Source organism: Lasiodiplodia theobromae, assembly GCF_012971845.1.
Source record: "Lasiodiplodia theobromae strain AM2As chromosome Unknown scaffold_16, whole genome shotgun sequence".
Taxonomy (NCBI): Eukaryota; Fungi; Ascomycota; class Dothideomycetes; order Botryosphaeriales; family Botryosphaeriaceae; genus Lasiodiplodia; species Lasiodiplodia theobromae.
In genome coordinates, this window is record NW_023336366.1 from 546,504 (window position 1) to 568,735 (window position 22,232).

At 56.0% G+C, this 22,232-nt stretch overlaps 7 protein-coding genes across 7 annotated transcripts; 4 read left to right on the plus strand and 3 right to left on the minus strand.

Annotated features, from left to right (window-relative positions):
* Positions 1-2,166: 2,166 nt before the first annotated feature.
* On the minus strand, positions 2,167-2,885 carry LTHEOB_5823 (uncharacterized protein; the record flags this gene model as incomplete). The annotated part of the gene is made up of 2 exons (XM_035515011.1): positions 2,167-2,624; positions 2,687-2,885. 2 exons carry the CDS (start codon positions 2,883-2,885, stop codon positions 2,167-2,169), a joined length of 657 nt encoding a protein of 218 aa, XP_035373515.1.
* Positions 2,886-4,045: 1,160 nt separating this feature from the next.
* Positions 4,046-6,247, plus strand: LTHEOB_5824 (Het-domain-containing protein; the record flags this gene model as incomplete). The annotated part of the gene is made up of 2 exons (XM_035515012.1): positions 4,046-4,442; positions 4,494-6,247. The coding sequence occupies 2 exons, from the start codon at positions 4,046-4,048 to the stop codon at positions 6,245-6,247; spliced, it is 2,151 nt and encodes a 716-aa protein (XP_035373516.1).
* A 1,332-nt stretch (positions 6,248-7,579) lies between these two features.
* On the minus strand, positions 7,580-9,038 carry LTHEOB_5825 (Glycerophosphoryl diester phosphodiesterase; the record flags this gene model as incomplete). The annotated part of the gene is made up of 5 exons (XM_035515013.1): positions 7,580-8,086; positions 8,165-8,275; positions 8,353-8,532; positions 8,783-8,982; positions 9,035-9,038. The coding sequence occupies 5 exons, from the start codon at positions 9,036-9,038 to the stop codon at positions 7,580-7,582; spliced, it is 1,002 nt and encodes a 333-aa protein (XP_035373517.1).
* A 1,631-nt stretch (positions 9,039-10,669) lies between these two features.
* Positions 10,670-12,276, minus strand: LTHEOB_5826 (Glycosyl transferase; the record flags this gene model as incomplete). Its single annotated transcript, XM_035515014.1, has 4 exons — positions 10,670-10,747; positions 10,807-10,890; positions 10,951-11,220; positions 11,284-12,276. The coding sequence occupies 4 exons, from the start codon at positions 12,274-12,276 to the stop codon at positions 10,670-10,672; spliced, it is 1,425 nt and encodes a 474-aa protein (XP_035373518.1).
* Positions 12,277-14,960: 2,684 nt separating this feature from the next.
* LTHEOB_5827 (G-protein alpha subunit) lies at positions 14,961-16,268 on the plus strand (the record flags this gene model as incomplete). Its single annotated transcript, XM_035515015.1, has 5 exons — positions 14,961-15,090; positions 15,143-15,327; positions 15,386-15,543; positions 15,601-15,859; positions 15,921-16,268. 5 exons carry the CDS (start codon positions 14,961-14,963, stop codon positions 16,266-16,268), a joined length of 1,080 nt encoding a protein of 359 aa, XP_035373519.1.
* Positions 16,269-16,834: 566 nt separating this feature from the next.
* Positions 16,835-17,990, plus strand: LTHEOB_5828 (uncharacterized protein; the record flags this gene model as incomplete). The annotated part of the gene is made up of 2 exons (XM_035515016.1): positions 16,835-17,150; positions 17,200-17,990. The coding sequence occupies 2 exons, from the start codon at positions 16,835-16,837 to the stop codon at positions 17,988-17,990; spliced, it is 1,107 nt and encodes a 368-aa protein (XP_035373520.1).
* Positions 17,991-20,370: 2,380 nt separating this feature from the next.
* LTHEOB_5829 (Indoleamine -dioxygenase subfamily protein) lies at positions 20,371-21,941 on the plus strand (the record flags this gene model as incomplete). Its single annotated transcript, XM_035515017.1, has 2 exons — positions 20,371-20,661; positions 20,733-21,941. The coding sequence occupies 2 exons, from the start codon at positions 20,371-20,373 to the stop codon at positions 21,939-21,941; spliced, it is 1,500 nt and encodes a 499-aa protein (XP_035373521.1).
* Positions 21,942-22,232: the final 291 nt, after the last annotated feature.

Consider the following 22,232-nt stretch of genomic DNA (forward strand, 5'->3'; position numbering starts at 1 on the left):
ACGATGCTACCGCCATCGGGCACAATCACGAGGAAAGAGGCAACGAATAGGTACGTTCACACCTGACAACAACACCACATCACAGATTCACTTTCTAATTCTTCCTCAACGACCCGCTCAAGGCGAAAGCGTCAACGAAAAAAAAGAAATTTGTGTACGTCGATCGAGGTCAAAGACCCGTCTCTGTACGAAGATCAAAAATTGCTCCGACGACGTCGGGCTCGTACAAAGGTTTCCCGACTGCGATGTGCAATGCAGCGGTAGCCAATGCAGGTCTCTGGCTTTCTTGATCACCAGGACCCCGGACACAACCCTAGTGCGCACAAAGCAAATTGTTCTGTTAGCATTGCTCCTCCACAACAGGGGGGGCAGGAAGGAAGTCCCAAAAAATTGCACCAGGGCGGTGGTATGAGGAGAAAAGAAGAAGAAGAGATTCAGGACGAGCGGAAGGCGACCTAAAATACCACCTGGACGAATGGTCAGTGCGTCTGCACGCTGGATGGAGAAAGTGGCGTTCGGCCAGCATAACAGGAAGCCGCTGTTGCGGACTGCAGGAGTGTCGGGGCGGTGGGGGGCAGCGCGGTCGAATGCGGGAAGGAGGGAAGGGTTGCTCGGCAGGGGCGGGGGAGAGAGAGTTCGCAACACCTGGATCACGGACAACGGCCTCGCCAGGCTATGCAGCGCCGAGTGTTCGCAACCGGCCTTTGCAAGATGGAAGATGGATGGTACTGTGTTGGAGCAAGTGCCCTGCGATTTTGCATCAAGTGCTGACATGAAGCGCGATTTGTTGCGGCGGTGTAGGCATTCACAAACCCACACCTTTCGCCGCTGCCAGCGTTCCACATCGAGGTCCGCTGCTGTGCTTGCTCTGCCAGAGTTCGGAGGGAAGTGAGGATTAACCGGGACAGAGCTGGGAAGTGACGGAGGCACCCGTGCAGCGCGCAACCCCGAGGAAGGACCAAGGCCGACATCGCGAAACCGAGAGCGACCCCCCGATCTTTTCGCCAGATTCCTGTCCGTTGGCGTGCGTGCGGTGCAGCTTTGGATCTCAATCCAGAAAGTACGGACGGAAGGCTCTCTGGCTTGAATTGAATGCTGATTTGGCGCAAAGGTCGTGCTCCCGCTCTACTGCTCAATTCTGTCGCCATCTCCCTTTTCGTCGCAGAATACTACACCAAGCGTTCATGACCCTTGTCTACACCATAATAGCAATTCGGTAGCTGCCATCCGCGATCGAAATTGATCATGTCGGCTGGAGTCACAACGATCACAAGGAAACGGAGACTCAGTATACTGGACCAATACTTGGGTGGTGGCTGGAGGTGATGGACTGGAGAACACATCTGAGAAAGCGGAAGTTCAGAAGTGCCTTGTGCTTGTCAGGCACCTGATCGAAGTTGTCTGCGATGGAATATGGATATTTAATGTGACAGAGCGTTCTTTGCAATCACACGGTATCTTGTAAACACCAGCCTGTCTCCAATATTCCACACAGCTTTCAGCTATACCCTCTTGCCTCTCTCTTTGCCTCTTGCCTCTTGATCCCTTCGACAAAAAAAGATGGTCAAGTATGGTTGTAACCTTTCCAGGTCAAGCGCTTCGCTTACAACATTCCATCTTTCTGTTTTGGCTCCACACACACACTTCGCGCCCATTCGACGTGCATAACAAATTCCCGTCAGCAATTCTCAGCAAATGCTGAGAGATTCGCCATTACTCCCAGTACCTTGAAATGGGCAAGCCGCCAGCATCAGGGTCCATAAGAAAAAAAAAAAGGCCGCTCGGACCGACAACTACGCACGAACTGCAAAAAGCAAAACGTACAACAGCCGGGATTCCCCAATGGTCACCCACTTGAGTACTAATCGGCCGGTTCGCAGCTTAAGTACGGCTGAGCGGACGGGAAGCCCTGCGTTCTGCGACCTATGGTCGTACGTGGAAGATGTTGTGTCCAAGTCCGCTTAAGACGTGTAACAGTTCCGGCCAGGGTGTGGTTTCTCCCAAGTGCTCAGCAAGAACACCACTCGGTCCTTCTCTCATCTCGCAGCATGTATGCTTCTCAATTGTCTCTGAGAAGACACCGAAGTGGAAGAGTCTGTCAGTGCACATAAACGTGTGGTATCTCGATTGAAAAAAGAAAAACGTAATTACAACACAACTCAAGGCTCATACACGCTTCGGATTATCGACGGGTAGCTCTTGCCTTTCGCCTGCAGTGTCGAGTTCCACGTTGTTCCAAGCCGGCGGCGGTTGTTGGTGGTGTCTCATGGGTTCGAACATGGCAGCATGCTGCTGGACCTGGCCATCCATCATCGGGCTCCTCCTCTTCCGTTTCTCGCCCAGCAGCAGGAAGAGCGTGACCAGGAAGGCGAGCAGCAGCGGCACTCCTATGCCCGCACCCACACCGGCCATCTGTCCGCTCGAGAAGCCTCCGCCCGAGCCTGACGACGTCGCATTGGAAGAAGTCGTGTTGTCGCAGGTGGCAGTTTCGACCATGGGGGTGAAGTTGGCGGTGATCTTGAAAGTTTCGGCCGTGTCGCAGTCTTGGCTACCGCAGGTCCATGTCGAGGCGCCGTTTGAGGCGCGGGTGCAGAGTTTGATTCCGGCGCCCTCGGAGGGATTGTCTGGGGGGAGCCGCACGGTCAGCAAAAAGAAAGGCGTGTGCAGGAAATGATGCTGTTCTTACAGTCTGTACACTGTTGTGGGCAGGCATCACTTTTCCATGACGAGTCGGTGCAGGAGCCGCGAGAGAAAAGTCCGTAATTCAAACAGAGGCCGTTCATCATGCAGGTTGCCCCCGAGCCGCAGCATGCTGACTGCTCGGCACTGGAATCGCATGGCACGTCATCTGAGATAGTGTTTCCGTCCGGGTAGTAGCAAGTCATGGCGATTGGAGTTCAGACAAGGATTGTGTCTGTAGCCGGGCTCGAGGAGTTTTGTTGGGGGCTCGAGTGGAGTCGAGAGGAGGTAGAGCAGTGTTAAAACACTCGTTGGCGGTGTACCTGAGACCAACATCCGATCAACGATCCTTCGTAAGATGCCTGCATGTGGCACTCTATGGATTTCTATTTCGAGCGGATGGTCCGCAATGATTTGGGGGCTAGAATTCCATGTCTGGGCATGATAGGTTCTCCAACCTTGTGACGTCCACGCGTTCAGCAGATAAATGGGGCTCGGCTCGGACTTAAGCGCGCCCCATGCTGCCCTTGCAACCAAATTCCCGACCAGCGGCTCTCTGGTTCACATCCGGTTGCCAGCATTCAATTCTTGACGGCGTTTCAAGTCTTGGTATTGCCTAATAAAGTAATTCTCAGCTTCCTGGAGCCACTTGTTTACCCAGACAGGCCTAGACTACCATGGCCGTGGTGTGCATGATCATCGCATATATGTCAGACGAGAGCGAAGATCCCAGGGTTGTGGTCCCTTGATACACAGCATTGCAATTTCTCCACAAATCACACTTGGAATTCACGCTTCATTCGAACACAAACCTGGAGAATAGCAAGGATCCAGAAGAAAGGATGACTGTGCCAATGTGATAGGTCAACCCCGCTGGGATCTGCTTCCTTGGGGAGTTGATAAGCTTTCTATACAAAGGAAAGCTGATTCACGCTAGCCAGCGACGACTGTAGTGAGCTGTTTATTCTCAAGTATTAAGGTTTGTTTGAACAAGACCCTGGTCGCAGAAGGGAAAGAGCATTTGTGGTAGTAGAGAGCGGGTATATTTCGGCATTGCGATTTTAAATATGTAGAACATCTGGCGGCGGACAATAAGGATCCCAAATGCTTTGCTGCTATTGACTGTATGAGATAGTTGCGTAGCCGGCCATTCTGCGCCGTCGCCGATGTCTTATATTATTTCCTGCCTGTTAACGTCTTCCGTGCGTAATAGCGTGTTCATTTTGGGAAGGGATGGAGCCTCTGATTGGCCCGAGCTCTCGGCTAAGGCGCGCGGCCTCCCCCTTCGATACTAACCATAGTTTCTCCTATTGAAGCCTGATCTCACACTTTCCCTTCTATATCCTAGCCACCACTCGTTCGGATTATGAGTCCAACATCAAGGCAATCCTGCATACTCTGTTCCAGGATCTTCACGCATAACCAGGGCCGGTACTCGCCGTGGGCGCTGCTCTGCTCCAGCTTTAGCGGGGTCAGACACTCTGTAGCGCGTGTTATTCTGGAGAGATCGGCGCGGGCCGGGTGCAAACTATGTCGGCTACTGTTTATCACGGTATTGGAAGCGGACCAGAAAAAGGCCCAAGTTGAGGATGACGAGAAGCGCAGAGAGGAAGACGAGCAGGACAACGAGGAGATCCATTTCCAGTTCTCTTTTGAGAAGAGATTGCAAAACGACACCAAGATCATCAAGCCTGTCCTGCAGGTGTCCCGGCTCGACACCGTCTTCTCTCGGACACTAGAGTTCGACGTAGGAACTCTCGATGGTGCGCCAACCTTCATTCTACACCTGCTACTTGGCTGACGAACTGGGCCAGGCGATCCTCTGGGCGAAGTACAAACCATTAGTGTACCACATGCACTTTCTATTGAAGATGCGAAACTGAACGTGGCGTTGCCTGTCCGGAAGCAAAAGTCGGACAGGGGCACACGGACTATCTTTCAGATGATCCAAGGCTGGGTCAAGTCGTGCGATGAGCGGCTCCCTGAGAAAGATGCGGCTCATTGCTGCGCTCTGAATCCGACGGTGCCGACCCGGCTAATCGACGTTTCCGGAGCGCCTCAAAAATTGCGCCTGATCAACACCGGAGGCAAGGCCCATGCCGCGTATGCTGCACTAAGTTATTGCTGCGGCGACGCAGAGCCACTGCAGACGACGAAGAGCAACGTGGCGCAGCACATGGACGACATAGCCATCACCAAGCTTCCCTGGATGTTTCTGGACGCCGTCAAAACGGCGCGGTGGCTGGACCTGAAGTACATCTGGATAGATGCGTTGTGTATCATCCAGGATGACGAGGACGACCGCGAGCACGAGATGGCGCGCATGCACAACACGTTCCAGAACTCGTACGTCACCATCGTGGCGGCGCGGGCGCGGAGTTGTCGAGAAGGTTTTCTGAAGGCAGACAACCTCTGGAACCCGCTGGCGACGCTGACGTTGCGCTGCGAGAGCGGCGAGAAAGGGAGCATGCTCCTGACGCCGAAGAAGGACAACTTTCCCCGAAACGAATACCACACGCTGCGAGAACCGCCGTACGAGCGCGCCTGGACGCTGCAGGAGGTTGTGCTCTCGCCGCGCGTCCTCATCTACACGCACGACTCGGTCGTGTGGAAGTGTTTCTGCCACGACAAAGGGCTCGTCTACAACTCGCTCACAGGCGAGGCGTGGGGCCGCGACTGGAACGCCTACTGTGCCTCGGCAGGCCTGATAACCATGCGCCTATGCCCATCGGGCCGCATCATCCAGCCCGGCGTGACGGCCACCATGCCTTCCTTCCTCCTCATCGACCCCTCGTCACCCGGCGAAGGCGGCAAGCTCAGCCGGGCCCAGACGCGCGCCCACCAGCTCTACCGCATCTGGGAATTCCTGGTGCAGGACTACTCGATCCGCCGCCTCACGTACCCGGACGACAAGCTGCCCGCGCTGGCCGGCCTGGCCGCCTACTTCCAGCGCGCGCTGAACGACGCCTACCTAGCCGGCCTGTGGAAGGGCCACTTCGTGCACGAGCTGTGCTGGACCGTCGACGCCAAGCGCGCCCAAGCGACGGGCGGTGTTAGCCTGCCGCCGACCTGGCGCGCGCCCTCGTGGTCGTGGATGTCCATTGATGGCCCCATCGCCTTCGAGGCCAACCGCCACACCACCTTCGAGTCGCACATCTCGCACTTCCGCTGCGTCGTCGAGCCGCTCGTTCCCGGCGCCCCCTTTTCGCGCCTGCGTCCGGGCGCCTTCGTCGACCTCGCCGCCCTCATGCTGCCCTACGACGCCACCGAGGACTGCCGCATCTTCTTCGACTGCGGCGGCGGCATGAGCGGCGCCATGGGCGCCCCGCTGAGCCCGGCCGCACCCAAGCGTCCCGAGCTGTGGCTCCTCCTCGCCGCTACCTGCCAGACCTTCACCAGCCAGAAGCGCCACGGCAATCTGCTGCCCAGCGGGAGTATCTGGGGGCTCGTGTTGCAGGCGACCCCGGACGGAGGGGGTGATACGTTTGAGAGGGTCGGCCATTTCACTGGTGGATGGCGCGCTGCCCAGCAGTTTCCGGGGAATGAGAAGCAGATTAGGATTATTTAGAGGGTTTTTTTGTTCTTACTTTGTATTTATATAACTTATTTTAGTAGGCAGGTCCTGGTCTTACGTTCAACACTGTTAAATATACAAGCATTAAACATTACACAGCAGAGCTGATGGCCAAAGTCGTTGCCAGGTATGCAACCATCCCGGGATTAGATTGTGGAGAAAACATGTAGTGTCTGCGTGGTGTGAGGTTTGGATAATAAATAATCCGTTTATGCGCCCAGACAGGGATACCGTACAATGCGTCGGCTTTTTCAATTGCCTATTACGGCTGCATTTCTACCTTGCATTTCCTTTTACATTCCTCTGTGTCAGGATCATGGGACTGCGAAAAGTTGATTGGTTCTCGCGTTTTTTTGAGGCCAGTCACGTCCGAAGGGAAGACAAGCTGATAACTTATTGGCCCTTATTGGCCAGACTTCAAACAAATTCCGTATCAAATTGCAATACCTCTAACGCAATCTCGTTCAAATGCTGCCTCCTCGGTCTCCATAAATATCTTCAAATTACCGATTGAAGGCATCTTAGGTGATTTTACAATTTGAACCTCGGCGTTGCTGACCCCTTAGGGGGGTACCACATTGGTATAGTCCTCCACGTTCCATTGCACGCCGCTGGTTGACATAACGTCGGCAGTAGTTTTTAACGGTATATATAGCTAGACCCTGTTGACTCATTACCAATTACGCCAATACCGGCTCTACTGGCGTATGTATTACCCCCTTTTTCACTCAACACCATCATCTAACATCGTCATAGGCAATGGTAGCGCGTTAGACTTCTAATCTAAAGGCTGCGGGTTCGAGTCCCGCGTAGAGTAACAGCCGCATCTTTTTGCCTATCTGTTGCTTGGGTAGTGGTCCATTGTCATCCACTTGATACGAAACTTGACATTGGAACGTGGAAGCGTTGCAATGACAGCGTGAAGCATTGTTTTGCACCGCGAGGCAGGAGATCTCAGCGATAAACGCATCCTTCGGAGGCAGGAGCGTCACTGTACTCTTCCTCAAGAACCAGACTTGGACTACCGTAACGCTCCGGGCCCCCCTGGCTGGGGACTCAGTGGGAAAGGGCGCACCATAAGTCACGGCCTTTGGCTGAAGAAGTACTGTGCATACGAGTGGACATGAGAAATTCATTCACTTAGCCGGCTCTCCGCTCTACCTATACCCAGCTCAAAGCGGTTTCTCCCCCTCTGTCTCCAAACCCCTAGTCTCAGATCATGTAATCCGGACTGCTCTTTCTTTGCTTCCTCACTCAGAGTGACCGCTCAAAGAAACCACCGATTCTTACCTCATCTCATCATCTATCTATCCCAAAACCCCCCTCTCAAACATCCCTCTGCATCTTACCAACCTCCCTAACCGCGCCCCACGGCCTCAGCCACCAAACCACCACCGGCGTCAACACCAGAGCGAACAGCTGCACCCTCAACAGATCCAGCACCTCCGCCGGGCCCCACCCTTTCCACGCCCACCCCTCCACCTCATCCATCCTCTTCCTGGCAGCACCGACTTGGTCCGTCCTCCCCTTCCACCTCTCGCACTCCTCCAAAAACTTCTTCGGGTCGTCCGTCACGACGCCGTCGAGCGCCTTCTCGATGCTCCACCGCATCATGCGCTCCTTGTTGACCGTCCACGCGAACACGGGCCTGGAATCGCCCTGCGCCTTGCGCCGGAACGCCGCGCCGAGCGGGCCCACGAGGATGGGCGCGTACAGGTTGAACGAGATGCGCGGCACGTGCGCGAGGAAGTACCACGCGCAGGGCAGCGAGAAGGAGATGTACGTGAGCGGGAAGTCTGGGAGGTAGGTCGAGACGAAGGGGAGGTAGTTGGCCTTTGTTTGATCGATGGGTTAATATATATATATATATATATATATACTGAAACAAAAGAGAGAAAGAAGAAAACTTACCGCCCAGATGCCCAACACCACGCGCTGATTCCATGGCCTCGAAGGCGAGGGCGGGACGGAGGCGATGGTTTCGGCGATGAGGCGCATGACGTCGTCCAGGTCATTGTCTTTCTGTAGAGCCCACGGATGTCAGTCCATGCTCCGTGTTGCTGATGTTACCTGAACTCATTGGGAGGCCAGGAACGTACCTTGATGTCTAGCAACACCCATACGTGCTCATTTCCTGGCTCGGCCATGTACTCGAGCAAATCGCTGAGCCGGGGCAGGGGTTCGTGCGGTTCGGCCAGCGTCCGCAGCGTCGACAGGTACTCCCAGTCGCAATCGATGACTTTTTTCTTCTTTCCGAAGCAGCGTTCTAACGATGCATCCTGTTATCCCGCGAAAGAAGGGAAAGATCAGCACACCACCCACATTCCATGCTCAAATTCAAGCCCGGCCTCGAGCAGCAGGAGGAATAGACTGAAAGATGACCCCAGAACCCTCGAAATGAAAGTGCGCGCGAAAATTCAGCCATGAAGACAGCTCCGCCTGCCGTTATGACAATGCAAGGAAATTCAAAAAAAGAAACAGGCAAACTAAAGAAGATAGGCAATACCAAAGAAATTAAAAGAAACTCACATGGTTCAAAACCACAACGCCATCTTTCGTCAGATGCACATCCGTCTCAATAGCGTGCGCTCCGACCTCAACCGCGCCCTTGAACGCGCCCATCGTGTTCTCCGGGAACTTGGCCTTGTAGCCACGGTGCGCGATGGTCTGCGGAATCTGGTGCTGCCTGGCATTGTCTTCTTTGCGGAGAGCGAGCGCGAAATTGGCGGCTAAATTTGCACGAAAGCAAACAAAAGAGGCACGAGAATCAGTGGCACGAACCCATTTTTTTTTTCTTGTTCAAAAGAGGAACCGAATCTTGACGACAATACAGCTGACGGGGGAGAACACTTTGATTTTGGTGGGGGAAGCGGGGGCGGAGGGTGATATTTGCGGGGGATTAATTCTCACAAGGCGCTCTTAAGAGAGCCAAGGGCTGTGGGAAGAGAGAAAAAAGGTACGTGTTCTGATTAAGAAAAACCATACAGGCAGGAAAGTTGTCGTGGGCCTTGACAGGCGTTTGTAGCAGCGGCCGCTGTTCCTCGGTGAGCATTTTGTGCAGGCCAGGCAGCGTCAAGTCCTCGCAGAGCTGGGTGCGCACGCGCAGGAAAGATTGACGAGGTTGGGTCTCGGCGGCGGGAGGAACCTCAGTTGCAACGGCAGCGTCACGACCTGGAGCCATGGCTACTTTTCTCGGAATTCCCTGGTGCCCTTCCTCGGCGATACCTTCTGGCCTAGCTCGCGGCGATCAGCGGATTCTAGGCGGCAGGGCTAGACGTAAACAGAGAAAGACGTCCCCCTTCTGCCCCACGAGACAGATTGGCAGAGGGCCGAGCGTTGAGACTATCGATATACGAGCGGATGGTTGCAATGCGCGGCGGCGGCGGTTATCCTGAGGCGCAAGCAGTAGCAGCCTGCAAGCTCTCCGTTATCTTTCGGGAAGGCGTAAGGGAGAGGGCGAGTGCGCGCGTCTCGAGCTGATGAGCAGTCTGGAGGCCGCGGGGCGCGTAAATATGCGCAGCGGCTCATGCGGTGAAGGATGAATCCTCCCCGCATGCCACGCGCGTCGTCGACGCCATCCGGCTCCGGCGACGGTGGGGGTTGGCGAGCAGACCGGTCGCCTTGTCCAACCACTCAGCACTCCGGCGAAGCCTTGGTGGCGCCCTACCTTCTTGTTAAGCTTATTAAGAAATGCCTCTTCCGGCTGTCTCCGCCCTGCTGCACCACGTGTGTCAGACCAGCGCTGGCTTTGCGCCTCAGGCGTCAATCCAGCGGAGCCAAGCCTTCACCCGCGTCGCCTCGCTCGAACCTCGCTTGCTGAAATCACGTTCATCAGCCCGTCTCGTGTTCTGCCGCTGCGTCATCTTTCTCCAGCCCTCAGCCCTGCCCCGGCCGTGGCCCGAAAGTGGGAGATCTGAAGATCGCCATCCCCGTTAACTCCGCTGCTCGGCCTTCGACGCAATTCCACCGCCTCTCGCTTTCTCCACCCCTGCTCTCCACACCGCGCAGCTGCATTCCATGCAACCCTGCGCCCATCGGGCCACTGTGTTGCGTGTCCCTGCAACCCAATCTGCAGAAATGGCGCAAACCGTCACCCTATGGCGTGCCATCCCTGCCGCATTTAGCGCTTGCTATTTCGAGCTTCATCACCACGTTGAATGCGGACCGTTCCAGATTGACGCCGTGCATCGGGCTGATCCATGCTCATAAATTTCCCCAGGAATTTCCCGAAATTTGTACCCATGACGATACCTACGTCAGCCCACGCATCATTTTCCATGTCTTGGATGCCGAAATGAACATGCAAACGCTCCGCTGATGATCGCTTTGAGCCTCATCCAACTGAGCAGGGACCACTATTCCAGCACACTTTCCAACCCCATCACCTAGAAGTCTGTGCCCCATTATGGAACCCCGTTACTTGTCCTCACCGTCCGTGTTGGGCGAAAGGCGCCTCAGCTCAGCAAGGGCCTCGAGTTCGCGCACGCTCGACTCCTGTACCAAGGTAAGCGGTAACGACTCTGAGCAATCATGAACCCTGCCTTGTGTCGCACCTGAGCCAGAAGAGCGAAGTACTCTGAGTCTTTCTGGACGTCGTTGTACTTGACATTAAGCTCCTCGTACGCCTTCTGCTGCATCTGTTTGTTTGGGACCCGTGTCAGTAGCGAACAGTCTTTGGTGGGTGACATGTTTCCTACCTGCATCTGCATCTGGAGCTTCTCAAGTCTGGCCAAGGTAGCATCACGCTTTGCCATTGCCTCCATCTCGCGCTTCTTAGCCTCATCACACTTAGCTTCTAGCGTCTTCTTGAGCTCCTGGCTCCTGTCGTTCAAGGCATTATGCTTCCTCAACGCATCCTTCTCCCGAAGCTTGGACATAACAAGCTCTGTACCGTTGCTCTCATTTTCCTTCATCTTATCTTTCAGAGCCTTGTTCTCGATGCGAAGCTTCTTTGCATCCTCAAGCGCCTGTACACACTTGGTTAGCCGAAATACTCAATGAACCGACCTCGTAAAGCAGGAATGACTCACCAAGCATGTCTTATCAAAGTTCTTAGTGGCAGCTTCCACCGCCTGCTCGGCATCATTCTTGAGGTTCTCGTTGCGCTGCTTGATGTCGCTGATAGTCTTTGCGGCAGTAGCCAGACGCTGCCTGTATTCCTTCCTCGCACCCTCGAAATTCTTCTTGTGACCCGCAAAGTCTTTCTTCGCAAGCTCAAACGCCTTTTTCTCCTTGTTGAGCTTCTCATGAAGATCATCAAGCTCGCGCTTGTGCTGCTCTTGTAACAAGTGCTTCTGGCCCTGCAGGTTTGCATTGGAGTCCGTCGATGATGCCTTACGAAGCTGCTCTTGCAGCACCTTCATTTCGTTCTTCAGGGCTGCATTGGAGCTCTTGGTCTTCTCATACTCCTCACAATGGTTCTTTTGCATCAATTGCATCTGGTTCTGTAGGTTTGTAGCGAAGCTCTCGACGTTTGTGAGCTTCTCACGAAGTACGTAGTTGTGGTTGTTCAAGCCGCAATTCTCGCCGCGCAGAAGACCGTTCTGCAGAACGACCTGGGAGAATTGCTGTTGCAGATTACGGATAGTGCTATGCTGAACGGTAATCGTCTGACCGAGCTGCTGCTCTCGACTCGCGATGTACATGGCTTGTTGCTGCATGTACTGACGAGCGCGCTGCTGGATATCGTGGATAACGTTGTCGGTGTGCTCTTTGGCATCCATTGCCAATTCGAAGAACTCGACAGACTGACTGCGAATGAGGTCGAGCATTTCCTTGATCTCATCGCCAGTGAAGGATCCACCACCGAGGATAGCTTCTGCAAGAAGATCGGTCACCGTGGCAAGATTTCCGTCGATGTCAGTGTAGGCCTTCGCGACATCCGGCGTGGTATCGAATTCAGTGAGCTCGAGAGAGGGCTCTTCATAGACAACAACTTCGGTGCTGGTCAGGTCAGCATCTTCCTTCTGCGGCTGCTCAGCCACCAAGGCGGGAGGGTCGTTTTCATTTGACATGGTCGCCATGTTGAGGCCGAGAGTGAAAGGTGAGTCAGACGCGCAGACAAGCGCCCGTGTCAATGTGGACAAGTAGCTTGGAGCGCATGTGCTGTGAGGAAGTTGGGGCGCGTAAGGAATGCGACGGCGAGGACGCGTGCTGGGTGTTGTCAAAAACAGCAGGCACCCGTCACTTCAGGGTCTTTCCCTTTTTGGCAGCCGCACCGCACACAACCGTCAACAAGCCTACCGATGATAACTTCCCGCCTTATTCAAGCACTGCTTGATCATGATCTCCCCAATCACACCGATAATCTGCCCTACATGCTTCCCTCTCCTGGGCTTGATGGTTTGCATGAAGATGATTGATGTCGGAAAATTTGGCATGTGCTGCACTTCCTAGCCTGCCTGAACAATGAAGCCTGTCTACTTCGGAGTACAATGGTCCTGATTGTACGTGGATAAAAGTGCATTGAGCCTGGTATGCGATGTCTCACACTAGACCCAAGGGCTACGACGCAATCTTGCTATTTCTACAAGGTGCGATAATTGTAACATGAGTGACAATGCGGCATTCATACGGGATCTGAGTGTCTTGAAACTGGACGTATGCTTATTTGATAGTTCAGTATTTAAGCATACAGGCGCCCTCGGAAAATATTTAAACACTAACCGGTCATTTGGAGAAACACATAATCCAGGACATCATTTTAAAACGGCCAAGTAGGGACATAGTGGCCACCTTAAACGTAAAGTAAGAGAGAGACATGCTTTTATACCTTTCAGAAATGTTTAATGCTCGTTTATAAGTAAGCTTATTGATTGCTCTGACTTTGAACACTTAAATAAAGAAGTAGCCACTCATAACGATTCTGATCAGCTGACAAAGCAAGCATATAGCGTATCCTGGCTTAAAGGCACCCTGGCTGTGTTATAAGAAGCGTTTTATACATGCCGAGTGAGGACACAACTGATCGCATAAATCAGGGGGGTCAATAGCTCTGGGATAGACAGTGTTTAAGGTTCATCGCTTGATCTCAAGTCCGATGGTCAGACAAGGAGCGGGTGACGCGGGGTCTTGCGTCAGACGTACTAGACTAATCGCGATAAAGCGGGTAGATCTTAGGGCCTGGTGAGCGGACACTTGTGTAAGGCGCCGTGAATGGCAACAGTGCTCATCAAGCTTTCCCACGAGGCTAGATTTATTGCCAATGGCTGCCGAGCGCACGCAAGAGACTCACCGTGCGCAAACACCTCAGCTCTAGTAGGTAGGCGCTTGTCCGTCCATGGTTCCGACGTCATCAACCGTGGCGTTCGCGATACGGTGGTGGACTTGTGGGCTCAGCTCCTGCGGTATAGCGCTGGGCTATCCGTGCCGCCCCGTGGGACGGTTCTTTGTGCTAACCCTTGGCTCACAGGACGGACGGGGTAAGCAGGCGGAAGGCGGCGCAGCCACGAGGTAGTGCCGATGCTAGTAGCGGGCCACTATCATCCGATGTTTGTCTTACAAGCCCACGAGGGCGCTGCACCTAAAAGATGGACGACCCAAGGCGGCGGAGAGAAGACCCGAACAAGGAGCCGGTCTCCCAGAGCACAAGTGGGACCACGGGTGTTGGCTCGCTGTTACCCAGGTCCAAGCACGGCGGCGCAGCAAGCCCGGCCGAGATGGGCCGCAGACTCGTGGTGAGGCCCGTTGGGGAAGCAGCACGCACTGATGACTATGAGCGACAGGCGAAAGCAGCTGCCCCAGCGGCTCTCCCGCCCGCAACGGCGTCGTGTGGCAGGGGTGGCCTTGGTTCATCAGGGCGGACGACATCTCGGATAATGAGCCGCAGAGACGGGCGGCAAACGATGGAGACAGCGGCGTCGCCATGCGCAGCGGGCAGCCCATGCGCGCGCGGATGAGTCGGTGTTCTCGTTAAATTGACAGCCAGCCACGCTAGGCATAATTCTTCAGTGCCTTGCGGCATGGCGTGCGGGACGTCTCAAGCCCCTTTGGGCGGGCGACGACACCCAGGGGAGCTCGGCAGCTGAGCCTATAGGCGCCGGCATATCATTTCAGCAGCGCGGAATCATCAGAGGCAGATCGCCCAGCAAATGGGCAGGACATGGCGTTCGCCGGCTGCTGCGTGGCCAGGGACGCGGACGTGCTCACCAATCCGTCCAGATTCTGAAACAGCGCCGACTCTAGCGCTATTCGCAGCTGTTGGGCGGTACACTGTGGCTCGCCGGCTGGTAGTCTAAGGCAGCCTGGCAAGCGCGGCTGCGGGGAGCAGCAGCAATGGCGCTGGCTCGCCGCCTCTTGCGGAAAGCGCCCTCGCGATCTGGCGGACCAGCCGTGTAGCTGCAGCGGGCAAGAGCTGTGCCGGGAACCCCGCGACACGCTGCTGCTGAGTCGATCAGCAGCGCGCCAAGCCTGCGCAGGGATACTCGCGCTCGTTAAAGTGCCTTACTCATGTCCTCCGAACGGCAGTGTCTATGTTAGGGGTCTCATGCTCCAGCTCGTCGCTCCAGGCACTAGCCCGCTTGCTGCCCAGCGCTCTACGGCGCCAGCGACGTCCTTTGTCATCTTTCGTCAATTGCGCCTAACAACTTAATCCGCACCAGCACCTTCACGAGTCGTAACGCTCGCCGACTGCCACTCTCTCGCCATCACCACCCCCCCGTCGCCCACCATTGCGCCACCAACCCGCTCTTCCAGCTGCTCGCTGTTCATGGCACCTGGAATAATGTGTTTTGGAAAGAAGTCCGAGGATCCGACCTACCGGAAAAATGAGGAGATCGAGCGCCAGCTGCGCCTGGACAAGAAGCGCCAGGAAAGGGAGGTAAAGCTTCTGCTGCTAGGTGCGCCGCCCTGCCCGTCTGCGCCGTGTCGCTGTGCTGATGGCGCCTACAGGAGCCGGCGAGAGCGGCAAGTCGACCGTCCTCAAGCAGATGCGCGTTATCCACGCCGGAGGCTTCTCCAAGTCCGAGCGGAAGCAATGGCGCGTCGTGATCTTCAACAACCTGATTAATGCCTTCGAGATCATCTTCAGCGCCATGACCGAGCAGGCGTTGCCCTTCGATAACCCGGAATGCTCTGTATGCACCCAATGGTTTCGCGCTGCGCGCTTAGCGAAAGCTGACCTTGTCCAACCAGAACTTCGCCGAGCTCGTCAACCATGAGCCTGAGATTGGCCCCGAGGACTCGATGCCCAGGGAATTCCTGGATGCCTTCACCGCGCTCTGGGACGACAAGAACGTGCAGATGGCCATTCTCAAGGGCAACGAGTACGCTCTGCACGACAATCTCAGCTAGTACGTCGGACCTGCGACCTGCTTTGCGCCCCCCGACGCTGACCAAGACCCGCACAGCTACTTCCAAGACATCGACCGCCTCTTCGCCAAGGATTACCTGCCGACCGACCAGGACATTCTGCGCACAAGATTAAGGACGACCGGTATCTCTGAGACGATATTCGATCTAGGTAACCTGACGTATCGTATGTTCGACGTCGGTGGCCAGCGTTCGGAGCGTAAGAAGTGGATTCACGTGTTCGACAACGTCCAGGTCGTGCTATTTCTCGTTGCCATTAGCGGATACGACCACGTGCTGGTAGAGGACAGGAATGGCGTATGTTGGCCCTGCCCCCCTCGTTTCCGCAACCTCATGCTGATCACGCGACCGCCAACAGAACCAAATGCACGAGGCTCTTATGCTGTTCGAGTCCATCTCTAATTCAAAGTACTTTGAGAAGTCGGCCCTGATTCTCTTCCTCAACAAGGTTGACTTGTTCCGCGAGAAGATCCTGGCTGGCAACAGTCCGATCAACAAGCACTTCCCCGACTACTACGGCAAGGCAAACGACATCGAGGCGGGCCAGGAGTTCTTCGCGAACAAGTTCCGCAACCTCGTCCGGGCACCGAAGAAGGAGGTCTACGTCCACTACACGACAGCAACCGACACGGATCTCCTAAAGAAGACGATGGCGTCGGTGCAGGACATGATTGTCCAGCGCAACCTCAATGCACTAATACTGTGACTATGACAAAGTTGATATCTGCTTCCCGGGCGGTTTCGCTTTCTTCTTTTCTCCTTCTCCGGGACTATTTTACTCAGCGTAGTACTTTTTTCTTTCCCCCTATTTTTCGGGAATGGCTGCATTTTAAAGGATACCTTGGTTTGGTGTTTTCGGGGAGTAATCTCTTGAAGCGTGGCAAGCGGGCGCAATAGTTGCATAGCTGCGGTTTTCCTCAACCACCCCTGATAGCTACGAGCGGACGACGGCCAGATGCGAGTGTAGACAGTAGCATCTTCGTAAATGAAACACTCTAACGCATGAAACAGCTGAGCAAACAACCGGGCTGTTGGGCGTAGGAGCTTGCTGCAGTTTCCAGCGGCCCGAAGTATGGCGTGCGCGTGATGGCTGCACGCGTCTCAGTCACGATGGGATGGCAGGGAGCGGTGGTGGTTTCTCCGATCTCCGTGCGGCCTGGCCCGAAGCCGGTCGAACAGGCTTAAGGCCATGCGCCTTTGATCACGCCGCCGAAGGACCATCCCACCAGTGCTTGTTGGCTGTCGACTTGAACGACTTCCAGCAGAGCAGCCATGTTCTCACCCTCTCTGGCGCGTGTGGCGCGCTCCACTTGCGCCCTGCCCTCCTCATCCGCCATCAGCTCCCGCCCGCTGGGGGCTCTTCAAAGCGCAAATCATCTCCTCGCGCGCCGCACCCAGCCGCGCCGCAACTCCAGCACCTCATGCCCGCCCGATAACTCGCGAGGTCCCGGCACCTCTCAGGCCAGCTCCTCGAGCTCCTCGAAGCAGGCTGAGAAGAAGACTACGCCGCGCGGCAGGAGCAAAAAGCTTGCTCAGCAGCAGATGAACGTGCCCTCTGTCCCGCCGACGAGTTATCTACAAGAGACAGGTGCGTTCGCGACTCTTGCTAGGCTTGCCAGTGGCTAATGGCACCGTAGATGTCGCCCTTTCCTCGTTCTTTTCCGTCCATCGCCCTATCTCCATCACCACCACGATACCCGTCGCCTCGTCAGAATCCTCTTTCGGCGCCATTTTCGAGCCCCGTAAGCAGAGCAATGCGTCAAAATATGGGGACGTCATTTACACCTTGGGGAACGCAGTGAAAAGCCTGGAGGGTGGCGCCCAGTCGTCGGAGGAGACGGAACTGAGGGAGGAGATTATGCGGCAATCAGCTGCGAACGACGGCGCGGTTCACCTTGACGGCCCGGCCCCGGCGCGCCAGGTCTCGCTGAACGACCTTCTTTCTCAGATGCGCCCCTTCAACGCACCGCCACCGCCAGTTCCGTTCGACCAGGCCCAGGAGAACGCCGCGTCGGAAACCGCGGCCGCGGAGGCCGGAGAGGCCGATGCTCAGCAGACGCAGCTACAGAAGCCGCAGAAGAAGGTCTGGAAGGCCACCCTGACCGTTACCGAGACGACCGATGCCACGGGCCGGAAAACCTTCTCCGCCACCACGTCGCCGGTCATCAGGATGCCCACGCGTTCCGAGGGCGCCATGGAGGATCCGGCATACGACGAGGGCATCACCATCCGCCAGCCTTTCCTCGAGCGCATGGAGATCCGCGAACAGGAATGGCTCAAGTTCATCAGGGACCGCGCACGGAATGAGAACGGCACCATGCACGCCATTAGTGTCAAGCGCCAGCGCAAGCTCAAGATGAAGAAGCACAAGTACAAGAAGCTTATGAAGAGGACCAGAAACTTGCGTAGGAAGCTGGGCCAGACATAAGGACAAGGGTTAGGATTATATATATTTTCTTCCGCTCTGTTCACTGTCGACCGGGTTTCTCTTTTCCAGTACTTCATCTCCATTCACGGCATATGCGAGACTAAGGTGTCTCGACAGCAAATTATATTCCATGGACCGTTAGCTGTCTCTGGTCTCTCCCCTTCTCCCCATGGGTGTAGGTTCTTTGTGAGTGGAGTGGCGCCTGCATAGACGGATGAGCATTTGTGTTGCATGTTGCTTTTCTCCTGTTCGTTTGCATTGCTGGCAACATGTCCAGCTCTCTTGAAGAACAAGAAGATACGAAATAACCAATACTTCAAGACCAAAGGGTGATTCATGCTGCCAAAAAGTGACTGCGTGGACCGGTCCTACAGCCTCGCGTTAAGCCCACCGCTGCTCGCCATCTCGCAGTCCCGCTTTTTCATTCCCGAAACGTCATCTCGGTGCCAACTCATCCTGCTTGCCTGTCCCCCTTTTCCCGACCGCCATCGGTGTGCAGTGAAGGGAGATCGCTGGCAGGGGAGACAATTAGATGCCCCGGGTAGTGTTCTAATCCGGAATAGTGTGCTGGAGACAAGTGCGTGGTGGAGCAGGATCAGATGATAGGAAATGCGCGAGCAACAACATACATCAGCTGGGAATACATGGAGGCAAAGAAAGTCTAATAAATGAGAGCATTCGGAGAATTTTATTCGCTGGCTCTTGCAATTTGAGACAGTAGTGTGGAGATGCAGCCGTCCAACTGGCGCGGTACCTGGCGCTACTGCAGGGCGAGGGTGGCGACGCACAACATGGCGACAGTTGACTTGCATTTGGGCAGCGCAGGGGACCAACGAGCATACGAGCCCCCATTCTTGCCCCATTCTTGCATGTCTCCCACCTTTGCGGAGCAACGTCTATAAAGCAGCGACTCCGCCTCACTATTTTTCCCAAAGTTTTGAAGCCTTCATGGACCAAAACCAGGTACCCGGTAGTCAATTTTCATACTTACGATTCGCTCCAGGGTATGGGTACAGCGTAAAGTTATGATCCTTCTCGCTTCGATACCACGTGTGAAGGCGGCACGAACTGCCAGCCGCCACCGTCCGCGCCATTCGCCCCGCGCCTGATTGCCCGGCCCCTCGTCACGACTGCGAAGCGATGATGGGCCAGCAGCGGTACCGAGCACGGCAGCCCCTTCTTCGCTCGCAACGGTTCCCTCGGATCGTCAGGGTCCTTTCGCCTGTCTTCGCGCGTTTCGTCCTCAAACTTCGCACATGTGGCGCCTGCGCTTTCCCGATGCGGCTGCATAGCCAAGGACGCGCCGCCGCCTAGGTTCCATGTAGAAGGAGGAGGAAGAAGAAGAAGAAGAAGAAGAAGAAGCAGAAAGCTCGGCTCTCGGGATGCTCAGCCCGAGGTGTTTGCGAGGCAGAATGGTTCACGTGCAAGTGGGAGGATGCGCGCTGCGAGAGATGGCCGGTGCCGGGAGGCTGCAAGTCGACGTAACAGGGCCTTGCCGCGGGGCATGAGACGGCGGATCAATCAGCAAACGGCGAGACGACGACGATGCTGGCGACACGCAATGATTCAGTTTAACCGGCTGGCCGGCATGAGCGGAATAGCGAAATATCACGCCAGATACACGGCGGTGGTTGGAATGATGAGCAAGAGCGATTATTATCACTGTGCTGTCCGCTACCGATCTCGGCGAGGGCCTAGAATTTCCTTGGCCATGAATTTTTCTTTCCTCCGCCTGGCCTTCGCTCCCGTCCTGAGTAATCTGCTTTCTTTCCCGCTCTCTCAGTCTGCCGTTTCTCCGTCAGGCGTTTTTCTGTGATCTCACTGCCGGGAAGCTCCGGGCGCAGAGGGGTGACGCGCATGGAGGGGCTCTTTGTCGACTCTTTTTTGCCCCACTAAGCTGCCTGAACCACACCTTTGACCCCAACGACAGAGCGCCCACCGGTGCCCGCTATTTCCTAACTCCATCTGTCGCTCCTGCTATTATTATTAAAGAGCCTCCCGCCTGTCCGCGTCCAATTGCAACCCCCTCCCCGCCTCGGCTTCCCTTCGCCCAGTACATATTCCGCCAGAGACCCGCCCGCCTTCTGCTCTACCTGCCTATTCGCCACGATCACCTAATCAGCCGCCCGTTGATTACACAGTTCTGCGCACGCGACATCAGCCCACCTACGGTAGTCGGCGTCACAGCCCGTAGTCTTCCGGTTAGCGCAGAGCCGCAGGCGCCGGCCAACAAAAAATTGCCAGCGGCCGGATTCCTTTCTGAGTCGGTTCTCCCACGGTCCAAGGCACCGCAGCACACGAGCAGCAGACGCGCAGGCCAGTTTTCTCCACGCTCGCTGCCCCGCATCAAGCCCCTCCCGGTCCACCGCAGCTAGCAACCATGCTACCGCAAATCCCGCGCCCCGGTGACTTCGACGTGTCGCCGGAGCACGGCTTCCTTCCGGCCGAGCTGCCGCTGCAGTGCCTGGACGACCCCTACTACCGCCCGTGGGAGAGCACAGTCGGCGCCCTGCAGGCGCTGATCCTGACCCGCCGCCTGCGCGGCGTCGTCGATGCCCTGCCCGTCCTGTCAACCGACTACCTGGACACCGAGCCTGAGTGGCGCCGCGCCTACTCGATCCTAGCTTTCATCGCCCACGCCTACATCTGGGGTGGCGATACCCCTGTGGATGTGAGTAGCCTGTTGTTGGGAATTGTCTTGGCGTCATCCATGTTGATGCTGATGCTGATGCTGCATGACAGAGAGTTCCTCCTTCCATTTCCGTGCCGTTCCTCTCAACGTGTCAGCACCTAGAGCTTCCCCCCGTAGCTACCTATGCTGGTCTAGTGCTGTGGAACTGGCGCCCACTGGATCCCTCAGCCCCAATCGACAACCTGGAGAACATCTTCACGCTGAACACCGCTACCGGCTCCCTCGACGAATCATGGTTCTACCTTGTCTCTGTGGCCATCGAGGCCCGCGCTGCGCCAACCATTCCCCTCATGCTAACCGCCATCGAGGCCGCGCGGTACGGTGACAGCCACACCGTGACCGAGTGCCTTCGCTCGTTTGCCGAGAGACTGGATGAGCTGGGCACGCTGCTGCAGCGCATGTACGAGAACTGTGACCCTCACGTGTTCTATCACCGCATTCGACCTTACCTTGCCGGCTCTAAGAACATGGCCGACGCAGGCCTGCCCAATGGTGTCATATTCGACGACGGCACGTCAGCGTCGCAGCACTACGTCCAGTTTTCCGGTGGTAGCAACGCCCAGTCCTCCATCATCCAGTTCTTCGACATTGTCCTCGGCATTGAGCACCGCCCGACCGGCACCAAGCCTCAAGAGTCGCCCTCGGCCCCGCCGCCTCCGTCGCACAACTTCATCCAGGAGATGCGCACCTACATGCCGGGCCCGCACAAGCGCTTCCTTGAGGCCGTCACGGGCGTCGCCAATATCCGGCCCTACGTTGAGCAGCGCCGTGGCGACCGCGCCCTCTGCACCGCCTTCGACGCCTGCTTGGCTATGCTGCGCGCCTTCCGCGACAAGCACATCCAGATGGTCAGCCGGTATATCATCGTCAAGAGCCGCGAGTCTCGTTCGCAATCACGCTCGCTCAGCCCCTCCTCACACCACTCCCAGCGCGTCAACCTGGCCTCGGCGAACCGCCGCCAGCAGGCCACCGTTGGATCCGTCGGCATGGAGGGCAGCAGCAAGAAGAAGGACCTTCGCGGCACGGGCGGTACCGCCCTCATCCCCTTCTTGAAGCAGGCGAGGGACGAAACGGGCGAGCCGGCCATCGACGCCTGGGCGCGCCGGCTGCTCAACAACGGGCCTGCGGACGCCGGCAGCAGCGGGAAAGGCGCGCGGCTGACGAAGATGGGCGAGCACGCGAGCGGGGAGATGGAGATTGTCGGCCTGGCGGGCGTGTGGAGCGTGGATGATAGCGAGGGCGGCATTTGCCACTGGTAGAATTCCTCTCAGCTTTTCATTTTTCCTCAAATTTTCTTTTTAACCCTTTTCTTTCCTGTGGATATGGCGGGCTTTTCGGCATGGAGACTTTGGGCGGTCAATTGTGGGTTTTCATGACTTTTTCCTTTTCTTAGTCCCTTTTGCTCCTTTCCTTTGGATGATTATTCCCCCCGCACTACCTGGCATAAAATGGGTGGCAAAGACTCTGCTCAGGCGTTCTGTTGGCTCTTTCCCTTTACGAGATATAGACATGGGAGGGCCCCTCGAGCTCCTTTTACATGCCCCACCCTA